At 41.3% G+C, this 19,761-nt stretch overlaps 1 protein-coding gene and 1 long non-coding RNA gene across 2 annotated transcripts in view; one reads left to right on the top strand and one right to left on the bottom strand.

The window, feature by feature from the left end:
- The window catches only part of plod3 (procollagen-lysine, 2-oxoglutarate 5-dioxygenase 3), a 78,922-nt gene that overhangs the window by 11,107 nt on the left and 48,054 nt on the right, over window positions 1-19,761 (top strand). Inside the window, exons 2-6 of the mRNA XM_052515579.1 lie at window positions 118-209; window positions 2,267-2,403; window positions 2,619-2,782; window positions 13,765-13,877; window positions 19,541-19,604. Of these exons, the coding sequence (XP_052371539.1) occupies window positions 118-209; window positions 2,267-2,403; window positions 2,619-2,782; window positions 13,765-13,877; window positions 19,541-19,604 (570 nt within the window). The remainder of the gene's footprint in view (window positions 1-117; window positions 210-2,266; window positions 2,404-2,618; window positions 2,783-13,764; window positions 13,878-19,540; window positions 19,605-19,761) is intronic.
- LOC127928539 (uncharacterized) lies at window positions 561-1,588 on the bottom strand. The gene is made up of 4 exons (XR_008131532.1): window positions 1,560-1,588; window positions 1,380-1,523; window positions 746-801; window positions 561-655 (listed from the first exon to the last, which is right to left on the bottom strand). It is a non-coding gene; the product is annotated as an uncharacterized LOC127928539 (long non-coding RNA).

Here is a 19,761-nt window from a genome sequence, read left to right as displayed (position 1 = left end):
TCCCTCTCTCTCTCCCTCTCTCTCCCCCTCTCCCCTCTCTCCCTCTCCCTCTCCCCCTCCCTCTCTCTCTCCCCTTCTCTCTCCCTCTTCCCTTCTCCCTCTCTCCCTCTCCTATAGAGAATCTCATGGTAATAACAGTAGCTACAGAGGACACTGATGGCTTCACCCGCTTTATGAGAACCAGCAAAGAGTTCAACTATACTGTTAAGGTACACACACACACACACACACACACACACACACACACACACACACACACACACACACACACACACACACACACACACACACACACACACCACACACACACACACCTACACACACACACACCTACACACACACACACACACACACACACCACACACACACACACACACACACCTACACACACACACACCTACACACACACCTACACACACACACACACACACACCCCTACACACCTACACACACCTACACACCTAAACACCTACACACACCATCACACACATACACACACACACTCCCACACCTACACAGCCTCCCACACCTAGACACACTCCCACACCTAGACACACTCCCATACCTAGACACACTCCCATACCTAGACACACTCCCATACCTAGACACACTCCCATACCTAGACACACTCCCACACCTAGACACACTCCCACACCTAGACACACTCCCACACCTAGACACACTCCCACACCTAGACACACTCCCACACCTAGACACACTCCCACACCTAGACACACTCCCACACCTAGACACACCCATACACACTCCCACACACTCCCATACCTAGACACACTCCCATACCTAGACACACTCCCACACACTCCCACACGTAGACACACTCCCACACGTAGACACACTCCCATACCTAGACACACTCCCATACCTAGACACACTCCCATACCTAGACACACTCCCATACCTAGACACACTCCCATACCTAGACACACTCCCACACACTCCCATACCTAGACACACTCCCACACACTCCCATACCTAGACACACTCCCATACCTAGACACACTCCCATACCTAGACACACTCCCATACCTAGACACACTCCCACACACTCCCATACCTAGACACACTCCCATACCTAGACACACTCCCACACACTCCCATACCTAGACACATTCCCACACACTCCCATACCTAGACACACTCCCACACACTCCCATACCTAGACACACTCCCACACACTCCCATACCTAGACACACTCCCATACCTAGACACACTCCCACACACTCCCATACCATAGACACACTCACATACCTAGACACACTCCCAGGACATGGTCCCATACCTAGACACACTCCCACAAGGACATCCCATACCTTTGACACACTCCCACACACTCCCATACCTAGACACACTCCCATACCTAGACACACTCCCATACCTAGACACACTCCCATACCTAGACACACTCCCACACCTAGACACACTCCCACACCTAGACACACTCCCATACCTAGACACACTCCCACACCTAGACACACTCCCACACCTAGACACACTCCCACACCTAGACACACTCCCATACCTAGACACACTCCCACACCTAGACACACTCCCACACCTAGACACACTCCCACACCTAGACACACTCCCACACCTAGACACACTCCCATACCTAGACACACTCCCATACCTAGACACACTCCCATACCTAGACACACTCCCATACCTAGACACACTCCCATACCTAGACACACTCCCATACCTAGACACACTCCCATACCTAGACACACTCCCATACCTAGACACACTCCCATACCTTGACACACTCCCATACCTTGACACACTCCCATACCTAGACACACTCCCATACCTAGACACACTCCCATACCTAGACACACTCCCATACCTAGACTCCTCCCATGTCCTTCCTAGACACACTCCCATACCTAGACACACTCCCTCTTACCTGACACACTCCCATCCTAGACACACTCCCATACCTAGACACACTCCCATACCTAGACACACTCCCTTCCTAGACCTTCTAGACACACTCCCATACCTTGACACACTCCCTCCCTTGACACACTCCCATACCTTGACACACTCCCATACCTAGACACACTCCCCTACCTAGACACACTCCCATACCTAGACACACTCCCATACCTAGACACACTCCCATACCTAGACACACTCCCATACCTAGACACACTCCCATACCTAGACACACTCCCACACCTAGACACACTCCCACACACACACATTCACTGTAAAATATGTGTGTGTGTGATCCGGTGTGTGTAGGTGCTGGGTCTAGGTGAACAGTGGAAGGGAGGAGACGTTGCTCGTACTGTAGGAGGAGGTCAGAAAGTTCGCTGGCTGAAGACAGAACTCCTCAAACACTCTGCCAAGAAGGACATGGTCATTATGTTTGTGGACAGGTGGGTCTACACGATTCTACACTAGTCTACACTAGAAGGACATGGTCATTATGGTCTCTCTCTCTCTGTGTTTTTGTGGGGAGGGGGGGGCTGTTTGATCAGCTGTTTGTGGTTGGGTGTCGCCCCACCCTCTCTGCTTGATCTAATATGAGTTGGGCTGGTGGGCCCTGGAATGACGATGGTGATGATGAAGGCTCCCTCCTCTTCCTCTGTAGTTATGATGTAATCCTAGCCAGTGGTCCAGAAGAGTTGCTGTGGAAGTTTTCCAGACTGGGTCATCGGCTGGTGTTCTCTGCCGAGGGCTTCTGTTGGCCTGACCAGAAACTAGCCCCCAAATACCCCCCTGTCCACACCGGGAAGAGATACCTCAACTCTGGAGGTAAAACACACACACACACACACACACACACACACACACACACACACTACTACACACCAGGAAGAGATACCTCAACTCTGGAGGTAAAAGCCTCACACACAGACACAATTATACTACTATACACACCCTTTAAATGTTTTATTTATTTAAATTATTTAACAACGAATTCACAGTGCTAGCTGTGCCACCAGAGACTCTGGGTTCGAGCCCAGGCTCTGTCGCAGCCGGCCGCGAGGTCAATGGGGCGACGCACAATTGGCCTAGAGTCGTCACATTGGTGTTAACTGGCCTCGGAACAGTGGGTTAACTGGCCTCGGAACAGTGGGTTAACTGGCCTCGGAACAGTGGGTTAACTGGCCTCGGAACAGTGGGTTAACTGGTCTAGGAACAGTGGGTTAACTGGTCTAGGAACAGTGGGTTAACTGACCTAGGAACAGTGGGTTAACTGGCCTCGGAACAGTGGGTTAACTGGCCTCGGAACAGTGGGTTAACTGGCCTCGGAACAGTGGGTTAACTGGTCTAGGAACAGTGGGTTAACTGGCCTCGGAACAGTGGGTTAACTGGCCTCGGAACAGTGGGTTAACTGGCCTCGGAACAGTGGGTTAACTGGCCTCGGAACAGTGGGTTAACTGGCCTCGGAACAGTGGGTTAACTGGCCTCGGAACAGTGGGTTAACTGGCCTCGGAACAGTGGGTTAACTGGCCTCGGAACAGTGGGTTAACTGGTCTAGGAACAGTGGGTTAACTGGTCTAGGAACAGTGGGTTAACTGGTCTAGGAACAGTGGGTTAACTGGCCTAGGAACAGTGGGTTAACTGGTCTAGGAACAGTGGGTTAACTGGTCTAGGAACAGTGGGTTAACTGGTCTAGGAACTGTGGGTTAACTGGTCTAGGAACTGTGGGTTAACTGGTCTAGGAACAGTGGGTTAACTGGTCTAGGAACAGTGGGTTAACTGGTCTAGGAACAGTGGGTTAACTGGCCTCGGAACAGTGGGTTAACTGACCTAGGAACAGTGGGTTAACTGGCCTCGGAACAGTGGGTTAACTGGCCTCGGAACAGTGGGTTAACTGGCCTAGGAACAGTGGGTTAACTGGCCTAGGAACAGTGGGTTAACTGGCCTAGGAACAGTGGGTTAACTGACCTAGGAACAGTGGGTTAACTGACCTAGGAACAGTGGGTTCCTTGTTCAGGGGCAGAATGACAGATTTTTACCTTGTCAGCTCGGGGGATTCCATCTAGCAACCTTTCAGTTACTAGTCCAACGCGCCAACCAATCCGGCCCCAATTTACACACTACTACACTACTACACACACACAATTACACTACTACACACACACAATTACACTACTACACACTACTACACACTATCACACCACTACACACCATCACCCATGGTTTCCTTTAGGAAAATTTGTTGCCAGACCAGTTACCATTAGGTTTATCAGACACATCATTAGGTTTATCAGACACATCATTAGGTTTATCAGACACATCATTAGGTTTATCAGACACATCATTAGGTTTATCAGACACATCATTAGGTTTATCAGACACATCATTAGGTTTATCAGACACATCATTAGGTTTATCAGACACATCATTAGGTTTATCAGTCAGACACATCATTAGGTTTATCAGACACATCATTAGGTTTATCAGTCAGACACATCATTAGGTTTATCAGACACATCATTAGGTTTATCAGACACATCATTAGGTTTATCAGACACATCATTAGGTTTATCAGACACATCATTAGGTTTATCAGTCAGACACATCATTAGGTTTATCAGTCAGACACATCATTAGGTTTATCAGACACATCATTAGGTTTATCAGACACATCATTAGGTTTATCAGACAGACACATCATTAGGTTTATCAGTCAGACACATCATTAGGTTTATCAGTCAGACACATCATTAGGTTTATCAGTCAGACACATCATTAGGTTTATCAGTCAGACACATCATTAGGTTTATCAGACACATCATTAGGTTTATCAGACACATCATTAGGTTTATCAGACACATCATTAGGTTTATCAGTCAGACACATCATTAGGTTTATCAGTCAGACACATCATTAGGTTTATCAGACACATCATTAGGTTTATCAGACACATCATTAGGTTTATCAGTCAGACACATCATTAGGTTTATCAGTCAGACACATCATTAGGTTTATCAGACACATCATTAGGTTTATCAGTCAGACACATCATTAGGTTTATCAGTCAGACACATCATTAGGTTTATCAGACACATCATTAGGTTTATCAGTCAGACACATCATTAGGTTTATCAGTCAGACACATCATTAGGTTTATCAGTCAGACACATCATTAGGTTTATCAGACACATCATTAGGTTTATCAGTCAGACACATCATTAGGTTTATCAGACACATCATTAGGTTTATCAGACACATCATTAGGTTTATCAGACACATCATTAGGTTTATCAGACACATCATTAGGTTTATCAGACACATCATTAGGTTTATCAGACACATCATTAGGTTTATCAGACACATCATTAGGTTTATCAGACAGACACATCATTAGGTTTATCAGTCAGACACATCATTAGGTTTATCAGACAGACACATCATTAGGTTTATCAGTCAGACACATCATTAGGTTTATCAGACACATCATTAGGTTTATCAGTCAGACACATCATTAGGTTTATCAGACACATCATTAGGTTTATCAGACAGACACATCATTAGGTTTATCAGACAGACACATCATTAGGTTTATCAGACACATCATTAGGTTTATCAGACACATCATTAGGTTTATCAGACACATCATTAGGTTTATCAGACACATCATTAGGTTTATCAGACACATCATTAGGTTTATCAGACACATCATTAGGTTTATCAGACACATCATTAGGTTTATCAGACACATCATTAGGTTTATCAGACACATCATTAGGTTTATCAGACACATCATTAGGTTTATCAGACAGACACATCATTAGGTTTATCAGACACATCATTAGGTTTATCAGTCAGACACATCATTAGGTTTATCAGTCAGACACATCATTAGGTTTATCAGTCAGACACATCATTAGGTTTATCAGACACATCATTAGGTTTATCAGACACATCATTAGGTTTATCAGTCAGACACATCATTAGGTTTATCAGTCAGACACATCATTAGGTTTATCAGACAGACACATCATTAGGTTTATCAGTCAGACACATCATTAGGTTTATCAGTCAGACACATCATTAGGTTTATCAGACACATCATTAGGTTTATCAGACACATCATTAGGTTTATCAGACACATCATTAGGTTTATCAGTCAGACACATCATTAGGTTTATCAGACACATCATTAGGTTTATCAGACACATCATTAGGTTTATTAGTCAGACACATCATTAGGTTTATCAGTCAGACACATCATTAGGTTTATCAGACACATCATTAGGTTTATCAGACAGACACATCATTAGGTTTATCAGACACATCATTAGGTTTATCAGTCAGACACATCATTAGGTTTATCAGACACATCATTAGGTTTATCAGTCAGACACATCATTAGGTTTATCAGTCAGACACATCATTAGGTTTATCAGACACATCATTAGGTTTATCAGTCAGACACATCATTAGGTTTATCAGTCAGACACATCATTAGGTTTATCAGTCAGACACATCATTAGGTTTATCAGTCAGACACATCATTAGGTTTATCAGACACATCATTAGGTTTATCAGTCAGACACATCATTAGGTTTATCAGTCAGACACATCATTAGGTTTATCAGACAGACACATCATTAGGTTTATCAGACACATCATTAGGTTTATCAGTCAGACACATCATTAGGTTTATCAGTCAGACACATCATTAGGTTTATCAGACACATCATTAGGTTTATCAGACACATCATTAGGTTTATCAGACACATCATTAGGTTTATCAGACACATCATTAGGTTTATCAGTCAGACACATCATTAGGTTTATCAGACACATCAGGTTTATCACATCATTAGGTTTATCAGTCAGACACATCATTAGGTTTATCAGTCAGACACATCATTAGGTTTATCAGTCAGACACATCATTAGGTTTATCAGTCAGACACATCATTAGGTTTATCAGTCAGACACATCATTAGGTTTATCAGACACATCATTAGGTTTATCAGACACATCATTAGGTTTATCAGACACATCATTAGGTTTATCAGACACATCATTAGGTTTATCAGTCAGACACATCATTAGGTTTATCAGACACATCATTAGGTTTATCAGACACATCATTAGGTTTATCAGTCAGACACATCATTAGGTTTATCAGACACATCATTAGGTTTATCAGTCAGACACATCATTAGGTTTATCAGACACATCATTAGGTTTATCAGACACATCATTAGGTTTATCAGACACATCATTAGGTTTATCAGACACATCATTAGGTTTATCAGACACATCATTAGGTTTATCAGACACATCATTAGGTTTATCAGACACATCATTAGGTTTATCAGTCAGACACATCATTAGGTTTATCAGTCAGACACATCATTAGGTTTATCAGACACATCATTAGGTTTATCAGACACATCATTAGGTTTATCAGACACATCATTAGGTTTATCAGACACATCATTAGGTTTATCAGACACATCATTAGGTTTATCAGACACATCATTAGGTTTATCAGACACATCATTAGGTTTATCAGTCAGACACATCATTAGGTTTATCAGGTTTACAGACACATCATTAGGTTTATCAGACACATCATTAGGTTTATCAGACACATCATTAGGTTTATCAGACACACATCATTAGGTTTATCAGACAGACATCATTAGGTTTCAGACACATCATTAGGTTTATCAGACAGACACATCATTAGGTTTATCAGACACATCATTAGGTTTATCAGACAGACACATCATTAGGTTTATCAGACACATCATTAGGTTTATCAGACACATCATTAGGTTTATCAGACACATCATTAGGTTTATCAGACACATCATTAGGTTTATCAGACACATCATTAGGTTTATCAGACACATCATTAGGTTTATCAGACACATCATTAGGTTTATCAGTCAGACACATCATTAGGTTTATCAGTCAGACACATCATTAGGTTTATCAGACACATCATTAGGTTTATCAGACACATCATTAGGTTTATCAGTCACATCATTAGGTTTATCAGTCAGACACATCATTAGGTTTATCAGTCAGACACATCATTAGGTTTATCAGTCAGACACATCATTAGGTTTATCAGTCAGACACATCATTAGGTTTATCAGTCAGACACATCATTAGGTTTATCAGACACATCATTAGGTTTATCAGACACATCATTAGGTTTATCAGACACATCATTAGGTTTATCAGACACATCATTAGGTTTATCAGACACATCATTAGGTTTATCAGACACATCATTAGGTTTATCAGTCAGACACATCATTAGGTTTATCAGTCAGACACATCATTAGGTTTATCAGTCAGACACATCATTAGGTTTATCAGTCAGACACATCATTAGGTTTATCAGTCAGACACATCATTAGGTTTATCAGTCAGACACATCATTAGGTTTATCAGACACATCATTAGGTTTATCAGTCAGACACATCATTAGGTTTATCAGACACATCATTAGGTTTATCAGTCAGACACATCATTAGGTTTATCAGACAGACACATCATTAGGTTTATCAGTCAGACACATCATTAGGTTTATCAGTCAGACACATCATTAGGTTTATCAGTCAGACACATCATTAGGTTTATCAGTCAGACACATCATTAGGTTTATCAGTCAGACACATCATTAGGTTTATCAGTCAGACACATCATTAGGTTTATCAGTCAGACACATCATTAGGTTTATCAGACACATCATTAGGTTTATCAGACACATCATTAGGTTTATCAGACACATCATTAGGTTTATCAGACACATCATTAGGTTTATCAGACACATCATTAGGTTTATCAGACACATCATTAGGTTTATCAGTCAGACACATCATTAGGTTTATCAGACAGACACATCATTAGGTTTATCAGTCAGACACATCATTAGGTTTATCAGTCAGACACATCATTAGGTTTATCAGTCAGACACATCATTAGGTTTATCAGTCAGACACATCATTAGGTTTATCAGTCAGACACATCATTAGGTTTATCAGTCAGACACATCATTAGGTTTATCAGTCAGACACATCATTAGGTTTATCAGACACATCATTAGGTTTATCAGTCAGACACATCATTAGGTTTATCAGACACATCATTAGGTTTATCAGACACATCATTAGGTTTATCAGTCAGACACATCATTAGGTTTATCAGTCAGACACATCATTAGGTTTATCAGTCAGACACATCATTAGGTTTATCAGTCAGACACATCATTAGGTTTATCAGTCAGACACATCATTAGGTTTATCAGTCAGACACATCATTAGGTTTATCAGTCAGACACATCATTAGGTTTATCAGTCAGACACATCATTAGGTTTATCAGACACATCATTAGGTTTATCAGACACATCATTAGGTTTATCAGACACATCATTAGGTTTATCAGACACATCATTAGGTTTATCAGACACATCATTAGGTTTATCAGACACATCATTAGGTTTATCAGTCAGACACATCATTAGGTTTATCAGTCAGACACGTCATTAGGTTTATCAGTCAGACACGTCATTAGGTTTATCAGTCAGACACGTCATTAGGTTTATCAGTCAGACACGTCATTAGGTTTATCAGTCAGACACGTCATTAGGTTTATCAGTCAGACACGTCATTAGGTTTATCAGTCAGACACATCATTAGGTTTATCAGTCAGACACATCATTAGGTTTATCAGTCAGACACATCATTAGGTTTATCAGACACATCATTAGGTTTATCAGACACATCATTAGGTTTATCAGTCAGACACATCATTAGGTTTATCAGTCAGACACATCATTAGGTTTATCAGACACATCATTAGGTTTATCAGTCAGACACATCATTAGGTTTATCAGTCAGACACATCATTAGGTTTATCAGACAGACACATCATTAGGTTTATCAGTCAGACACGTCATTAGGTTTATCAGACAGACACGTCATTAGGTTTATCAGTCAGACACATCATTAGGTTTATCAGACACATCATTAGGTTTATCAGACACATCATTAGGTTTATCAGTCAGACACATCATTAGGTTTATCAGACACATCATTAGGTTTATCAGTCAGACACATCATTAGGTTTATCAGACACATCATTAGGTTTATCAGACACATCATTAGGTTTATCAGACACATCATTAGGTTTATCAGACACATCATTAGGTTTATCAGACACATCATTAGGTTTATCAGACACATCATTAGGTTTATCAGACACATCATTAGGTTTATCAGACACATCATTAGGTTTATCAGTCAGACACATCATTAGGTTTATCAGTCAGACACATCATTAGGTTTATCAGACAGACACATCATTAGGTTTATCAGACAGACACATCATTAGGTTTATCAGACACATCATTAGGTTTATCAGACACATCGTTAGGTTTATCAGACACATCGTTAGGTTTATCAGACACATCGTTAGGTTTATCAGACACATCGTTAGGTTTATCAGACACATCGTTAGGTTTATCAGACACATCATTAGGTTTATCAGACACATCATTAGGTTTATCAGACACATCATTAGGTTTATCAGTCAGACACATCATTAGGTTTATCAGTCAGACACATCATTAGGTTTATCAGTCAGACACATCATTAGGTTTATCAGTCAGACACATCATTAGGTTTATCAGTCAGACACATCATTAGGTTTATCAGACACATCATTAGGTTTATCAGTCAGACACATCATTAGGTTTATCAGTCAGACACATCATTAGGTTTATCAGACACATCATTAGGTTTATCAGTCAGACACATCATTAGGTTTATCAGTCAGACACGTCATTAGGTTTATCAGTCAGACACGTCATTAGGTTTATCAGTCAGACACATCATTAGGTTTATCAGTCAGACACATCATTAGGTTTATCAGTCAGACACATCATTAGGTTTATCAGACACATCATTAGGTTTATCAGACACATCATTAGGTTTATCAGTCAGACACATCATTAGGTTTATCAGTCAGACACATCATTAGGTTTATCAGACACATCATTAGGTTTATCAGTCAGACACATCATTAGGTTTATCAGTCAGACACATCATTAGGTTTATCAGTCAGACACATCATTAGGTTTATCAGACAGACACATCATTAGGTTTATCAGACAGACATCATTAGGTTTATCAGTCAGACACATCATTAGGTTTATCAGACACATCATTAGGTTTATCAGACACATCATTAGGTTTATCAGTCAGACACATCATTAGGTTTATCAGACACATCATTAGGTTTATCAGTCAGACACATCATTAGGTTTATCAGACACATCATTAGGTTTATCAGACACATCATTAGGTTTATCAGACACATCATTAGGTTTATCAGACACATCATTAGGTTTATCAGACACATCATTAGGTTTATCAGTCAGACACATCATTAGGTTTATCAGTCAGACACATCATTAGGTTTATCAGACAGACACATCATTAGGTTTATCAGACAGACACATCATTAGGTTTATCAGACACATCATTAGGTTTATCAGACACATCATTAGGTTTATCAGACACATCATTAGGTTTATCAGACACATCATTAGGTTTATCAGACACATCATTAGGTTTATCAGACACATCGTTAGGTTTATCAGACACATCGTTAGGTTTATCAGACACATCATTAGGTTTATCAGACACATCATTAGGTTTATCAGACACATCATTAGGTTTATCAGACACATCATTAGGTTTATCAGACACATCATTAGGTTTATCAGTCAGACACATCATTAGGTTTATCAGTCAGACACATCATTAGGTTTATCAGTCAGACACATCATTAGGTTTATCAGACACATCATTAGGTTTATCAGACACATCATTAGGTTTATCAGTCAGACACATCATTAGGTTTATCAGACACATCATTAGGTTTATCAGTCAGACACATCATTAGGTTTATCAGACACATCATTAGGTTTATCAGACACATCATTAGGTTTATCAGACAGACACATCATTAGGTTTATCAGTCAGACACATCATTAGGTTTATCAGACACATCATTAGGTTTATCAGACACATCATTAGGTTTATCAGTCAGACACATCATTAGGTTTATCAGACACATCATTAGGTTTATCAGTCAGACGCATCATTAGGTTTATCAGACAGACACATCATTAGGTTTATCAGACAGACACATCATTAGGTTTATCAGACAGACACATCATTAGGTTTATCAGACAGACACATCATTAGGTTTATCAGACAGACACATCATTAGGTTTATCAGTCAGACACATCATTAGGTTTATCAGACACATCATTAGGTTTATCAGACAGACACATCATTAGGTTTATCAGACAGACACATCATTAGGTTTATCAGTCAGACACATCATTAGGTTTATCAGACACATCATTAGGTTTATCAGACACATCATTAGGTTTATCAGACACATACATCATTAGGTTTATCAGTCAGACACATCATTAGGTTTATCAGTCAGACACATCATTAGGTTTATCAGACACATCATTAGGTTTATCAGACAGACACATCATTAGGTTTATCAGACACATCATTAGGTTTATCAGACACATCATTAGGTTTATCAGACAGACACATCATTAGGTTTATCAGACAGACACATCATTAGGTTTATCAGACACATCATTAGGTTTATCAGACACATCATTAGGTTTATCAGACACATCATTAGGTTTATCAGACACATCATTAGGTTTATCAGACAGACACATCATTAGGTTTATCAGTCAGACACATCATTAGGTTTATCAGTCAGACACATCATTAGGTTTATCAGACACATCATTAGGTTTATCAGACACATCATTAGGTTTATCAGTCAGACACATCATTAGGTTTATCAGACACATCATTAGGTTTATCAGACACATCATTAGGTTTATCAGACACATCATTAGGTTTATCAGTCAGACACATCATTAGGTTTATCAGACACATCATTAGGTTTATCAGACAGACACATCATTAGGTTTATCAGACACATCATTAGGTTTATCAGACACATCATTAGGTTTATCAGACACATCATTAGGTTTATCAGACACATCATTAGGTTTATCAGACACATCATTAGGTTTATCAGACACATCATTAGGTTTATCAGACACATCATTAGGTTTATCAGACACATCATTAGGTTTATCAGACACATCATTAGGTTTATCAGACACATCATTAGGTTTATCAGTCAGACACATCATTAGGTTTATCAGACAGACACATCATTAGGTTTATCAGTCAGACACATCATTAGGTTTATCAGTCAGACACATCATTAGGTTTATCAGACACATCATTAGGTTTATCAGACACATCATTAGGTTTATCAGACACATCATTAGGTTTATCAGACACATCATTAGGTTTATCAGACACATCATTAGGTTTATCAGACACATCATTAGGTTTATCAGACACATCATTAGGTTTATCAGACACATCATTAGGTTTATCAGACAGACACATCATTAGGTTTATCAGACAGACACATCATTAGGTTTATCAGTCAGACACATCATTAGGTTTATCAGACACATCATTAGGTTTATCAGACACATCATTAGGTTTATCAGACACATCATTAGGTTTATCAGACACATCATTAGGTTTATCAGACACATCATTAGGTTTATCAGTAAGACATTAGCCAGTCAGACATGTCATTAGGTTTATCAGTCAGGTTTATCAGTTTTAGGGTCGGCTGTAGTGTGTTAACCCTGGATTGTGTCTGTCTTTGTGTGAAGGGTTTATAGGGTATGCTCCAGAGCTCAGTGAGATTGTTCAACAGTGGAAACATAAAGACAACGATGATGACCAACTCTTCTACACTAAGATCTACCTGGACAAAGTACAACGGGTTAGTATGACCTCTAACCTTTTACAATAAGATATACAGTTGAAATAGGAAGTTTACACATACACCTTAGCCAAATACATTTAAACTCACTATTTAACTATTCCTGACATTTAATCACAGTAAAAATGCTCTGTCTAAGGTCAGTTAGGATCACCACTTTATTTTAAGAATGTGAAATGTCAGAATAATAGTAGAGAATGATTTATTTCAGCTTTTATTTCTTTCGTCACATTCCCAGTGGGTCAGAAGTTTACATTCTGATAGGCTAATTGACATCATTTGAGTCAATCAGAAGGTTCAAAAGCCATGATATCATTTTCTGGAATTTTCCAAGCTGTTTAAAGGCACAGTCAATTTAGTGTATGTAAACTTCTGACCCACTGGAATTGTGAATTAATCTGTCTGTAAACATCTGTTGGAAAAATGACTTGTGTCATGCACAAAGTAGATGTCCTAACCAACTTGCCAAAACTATAGTTTGTTAACAAGAAACTTGTTTAGTGGTTGAAGAACGAGTTTTAATGACTCCAATCTAAGTGTATGTAAACTTCCGACTTCAACTGTACCTGGACAAAGTACAACTGGTTAGTATGACCTCTAACCTCTTACACTATAAATACAAAAGTATGTGGACACCCTATTGGGACCCGTGGGATTAATTGGAACGCAGACTGCGAGCCAGGCCAAATCACCCAACATCAGTGTCCGACCTCACTAATGCTCTTGTGGCTGAATGGAAGCAAGTTCCCACAGCAATGTTCCATCATCTAGTGGAAAGCCAGAAGAGTGGAGGCTGTTACCAACTACATATTAGGTGACCTAAACTGGGATATGCTTAACACCCCAGCAGTCCTACAATCTAAGCTAGATGCCCTCAATCTCACACAAAATATCAAGGAACCCACCAGGTACAACCCTAAATCCGTAAACATGGGCATCCTCATAGATATTATTACGTCATCCTGACCAACTGGCCCTCCAAATACACCTCCACTGTCTTCAACCAGGATCTCAGCGATCACTGCCTCATTGCCTGTATCCGCTACGGAGCCGCAGTCAAACGACCACCCCTCATCACTGTCAAACGCTCCCTAAAACACTTCTGTGAGCAGGCCTTTCTAATCGACCTCGCCCAGGTATCCTGGAAGGATATTGACCTCATCCCGTCAGTCGAGGACGCCTGGTCGTTCTTTAAAAGTAACTTCCTCACCATTTTAAATATCAAATCCAAATGTTATTTGTCACATACACATGGTTAGCAGATGTTAGTGCGAGTGTAGCGAAATGCTTGTGCTTCTAGTTCCGACAATGCAGTAATAACCAACAAGTAATCTAGCTAACAATTCCAAAACTACTACCTTATAGAGACAAGTGTAAGGGGATAAAGAACATGTACATAAAGATATATGAATGAGTGATGGTACAGAGCAGCATAGGCAAGATGTAGTAGATGGTATCGAGTACAGTATATACATATGAGATGAGTAATGTAGGGTATGTAAACATTATATTAAGTGGCATTGTTTAGTCTGGTTTCAAAAGCATGCCCCATTCAAAAAATGTAGAACCAGGAACAGATATAGCCCTTGGTTCACCCCAGACCTGTCTGCCCTCGACCAGCACAAAAACATCCTGTGGCGTTCTGCATTAGCATCGAATAGTCCCCGTGATATGCAACTTTTCAGGGAAGTCAGGAACCACAAACACAGTCAGTCAGCAAAGGCTTTTTCAACAGAAACTTGCATCCTGTTGTACTAACATGTTTTGTGAAAAGGAATGCAAAGGCTAGCTTTTTCAAACAGAAATTTGCAGCCTGTAGCTCAAACTCCCAAACGTTTTGGGACACTGTAAAGTCCATGGAGAACAAGAGCACCTCCTCCCAGCTGTCCACTGCACTGAGGATAGGAAACACTGTAAAGTCCATGGAGAACAAGAGCACCTCCTCCCAGCTGCCCACTGCACTGAGGCTAGGCGACACGGTCACCACTGATAAATCCATGATAATCGAAAATGTCAATAAGCATTTCTCAACGCCTAGCCATGCTTTCCTCCTGGCTACCCCAATCCCGGCCAACAGCTCCGCCCCCCCCGCAGCTCCTCGCCCAAGCCTCTCCAGCTTCTCCTTTACCCAAATCCAGACAGCAGATGTTCTGAAAGAGCTGCAAAACCTGGACCCGTACAAATCAGCTGGGCTTGACAATCTGGACCCTCTATTTCTGAAACTATCCGCCGTCATTGTCGCAACCCCTTTTACCAGCCTGTTCAACCTCTTTCATATCATCTGAGATCCCCAAGCATTGGGAAGCTGCCGTGGTCATCCCCCTCTTCAAAGGGGGAGACACTCTAGACCCAAACTGCTACAGACCTATATCCATCCTGCCCTGCCTTTCTAAGGTCTTTGAAAGCCAAGTTAATAAACAGATTACCGACCATTTTGAATCCCACCGTACCTTCTCTGCTGTGCAATCCGGTTTCAGAGCTGGTCATGGGGGCACCACAGCCACACTCAAGGCACTAAACAATATCATAACCGCCATTGATAAAAGACAGGACAGTGCAGTTGTCTTCATCGACCTGGCCAAGGCTTTCCACTCTGTCAATCACCGTATTCTTATTGGCAGACTCAACAGCCTTGGTTTCTCAAATGACTGCCTCGCCTGGTTCACCAACTACTTCTCAGACAGAGTTCAGTGTGTCAAATCGGAGGGCCTGTTTTCTGGACTTCTGGCAGTCTCTATGGGAGTACCACAGGGTTCAATTCTCAGGCCCTATTTTCTCTGTATATATCAATGATGTCGCTCTTTTTATTTTATTTTAACTGACTAGTTAAATAAAGGTAAGAACAAATTCTTATTTTCAATGACGGAACAGTGGGTTAACTGCCTGTTCAGGGGATTTGAACTTGCAACCTTCCGGTTACTAGTCCACCACTAGGCTACTCTGCCGCCCCGCTCTTGCTGCTGGTGATTCCCTGATTCATTTCTAAGCAGACGACACCATTCTGTATACATCTGGCCCTTCTTTGGACACTGTGTTAACTGAAAGTAAAGGGGCTGAATAATTTTGCACGCCCAATTTTTCAGTTTTTGATTTGTTAAAAAAGTTTGAAATATCCAATAAATGTCGATCCACTTCATGATTGTGTCCCACTTGTTGTTGATTCTTCACAAAAAAAATAGTTTTATATCTTTATGTTTGAAGCCTGAAATGTGGCAAAAGGTCGCAAAGTTCAAGGGGGCCGAATACTTTCGCAAGGCACTGTACCTCATCCCCATATTGTTTTTATTTACTTTTCTGCTCTTTTGCACACCAGTATTTCTACTTGCACACCATAATTTATCACTCCAGTGTTAATCTGCTAAATTGTAAATACTTCACTATTATTATTTATTGCCTCACCTCCTCCACTGTATATAGACTTTCTTTATTGTCTTTCTATTGTGTTATCGACTGTTTGTTTGTTTATGTGTAACTCTGTGTTGTTGTTTATTCCATGTGTAACTCTGTGTTGTTGTTTACTCCATGTGTAACTCTGTGTTGTTGTTTATTCCATGTGTAACTCTGTGTTGTTGTTTACTCCATGTGTAACTCTGTGTTGTTGTTTACTCCATGTGTAACTCTGTTGTTGTTTATTCCATGTGTAACTCTGTGTTGTTGTTTATTCCATGTGTAACTCTGTGTTGTTGTTTATTCCATGTGTAACTCTGTGTTGTTGTTTATTCCATGTGTAACTCTGTGTTGTTGTTTATTCCATGTGTAACTCTGTGTTGTTGTTTACTCCATGTGTAACTCTGTGTTGTTGTTTATTCCATGTGTAACTCTGTGTTGTTGTTTATTCCATGTGTAACTCTGTGTTGTTGTTTATTCCATGTGTAACTCTGTGTTGTTGTTTACTCCATGTGTAACTCTGTGTTGTTGTTTATTCCATGTGTAACTCTGTGTTGTTGTTTATTCCATGTGTAACTCTGTGTTGTTGTTTATTCCATGTGTAACTCTGTGTTGTTGTTTACTCCATGTGTAACTCTGTGTTGTTGTTTGTGTTGCACTGCTTTGCTTTATCTTGACCAGGTCACATTTGTAAATGAGAACTTGTTCTCAACTGGCCAACCTGGTTAAATAAAGGTGTAATAATATATATATTTTAAATGCCCATGATTTTGGAATGAGCTGTTTGAGGAGCAGGTGTACACATACACATGTAGTGTTTATCTGGACAAAGTACAACTGGTTAGTAATGTTTAATCTCAATTTGTATTTTTTTTCTTTAACTAGTCAGTTAAGGACAAGTTCTTACTTACAATGACGGCCTAACCCCCCCCGGCCAAACCCTCCCCAAACCCTAACGATGCTGGGCCAATTGTGTGCCGCCCTATGGGACTCCCAATCACAGCCGGTTGTGATACAGCCCGGAATCAAACCAGAGTCTGTAGTATTGAGATGCAGTGCCTCAGACCGCTGCGCCACTCGGGAGCTCCGTGAGAACTAAAGTCTCATGCAATTGGGTGAATATGTGTTAAGAGAAGATGCTAAAACTAATAGTGGGACTGGAATGAGGAGCTCCACCCTGCTAGGACGGAATGAGGAGCTCCACCCTGCTAGGACGGAATGAGGAGCTCCACCCTGCTAGGACGGAATGAGGAGCTCCACCCTGCTAGGACGGAATGAGGAGCTCCACCCTGCTAGGACGGAATGAGGAGCTCCACCCTGCTAGGACGGAATGAGGAGCTCCACCCTGCTAGGACGGAATGAGGAGCTCCACCCTGCTAGGACGACTAGTGGGACCGGAATGAGGAGCTCCACCCTGCTAGGACGAATAGTGGGACCGGAATGAGGAGATCCACCCTGCTAGGACTAATAGTGGGACCGGAATGAGGAGCTTCACCCTGCTCGGACTAATAGTGGGACCGGAATGAGGAGCTTCACCCTGCTAGGACGAATAGTGGGACCGGAATGAGGAGCTCCACCCTGCTAGGACGAATAGTGGGACCGGAATGAGGAGCTCCACCCTGCTAGGACGAATAGTGGGACCGGAATGAGGAGCTCCACCCTGCTAGGACGAATAGTGGGACCGGAATGAGGAGCTCCACCCTGCTAGGACGAATAGTGGGACCGGAATGAGGAGCTCCACCCTGCTAGGACAAATAGTGGGACTGGAATGAGGAGCTCCACCCTGCTAGGACAAATAGTGGGACTGGAATGAGGAGCTCCACCCTGCTAGGACGAATAGTGGGACCGGAATGAGGAGCTCCACCCTGCTAGGACGAATAGTGGGACCGGAATGAGGAGCTCCACCCTGCTAGGACAAATAGTGGGACCGGAATGAGGAGCTCCACCCTGCTAGGACGAATAGTGGGACCGGAATGAGGAGCTCCACCCTGCTAGGACGAATAGTGGGACCGGAATGAGGAGCTCCACCCTGCTAGGACGAATAGTGGGACCGGAATGAGGAGCTCCACCTTCCTAGACAGATACAGTAACCTTCTGACCCCTGGCCTCTAACCCCTGACCTTTACCTCCTGACCTGTAGCCTTTGGTGGCGCATAGTAGACTACCGTTTTTATTTATTTATTTAACCATAACCAGGTAGGCTAGTTGGGAACAAGTTCTCATTCAACAACGTTGTAGTAAACTTGTAATGTTGTTGTGGTAATGTTATCTTTCAGACCAAGTACAACATGACTCTGGACCATCGCTCTAGAATCTTCCAGAACCTCAACGGAGCCATCGGTGAGCTACACACACACACACACACACACACACACACACACACACACACACACACACACACACACACACACACACACACACACACACACACACACCTAGTACTCCCACTGCTTAGAACCCCAATTCTGCCTCCATCTTCTCTGTGTTGTCTGAAGTG

This window comes from Oncorhynchus keta, unplaced genomic scaffold, assembly GCF_023373465.1.
Source record: "Oncorhynchus keta strain PuntledgeMale-10-30-2019 unplaced genomic scaffold, Oket_V2 Un_scaffold_2955_pilon_pilon, whole genome shotgun sequence".
NCBI lineage: Eukaryota > Metazoa > Chordata > Actinopteri > Salmoniformes > Salmonidae > Oncorhynchus > Oncorhynchus keta.
The sequence above is the reverse complement of the archived record's forward strand: the minus strand, read 5'-3'. Positions and strand labels throughout refer to the sequence as shown.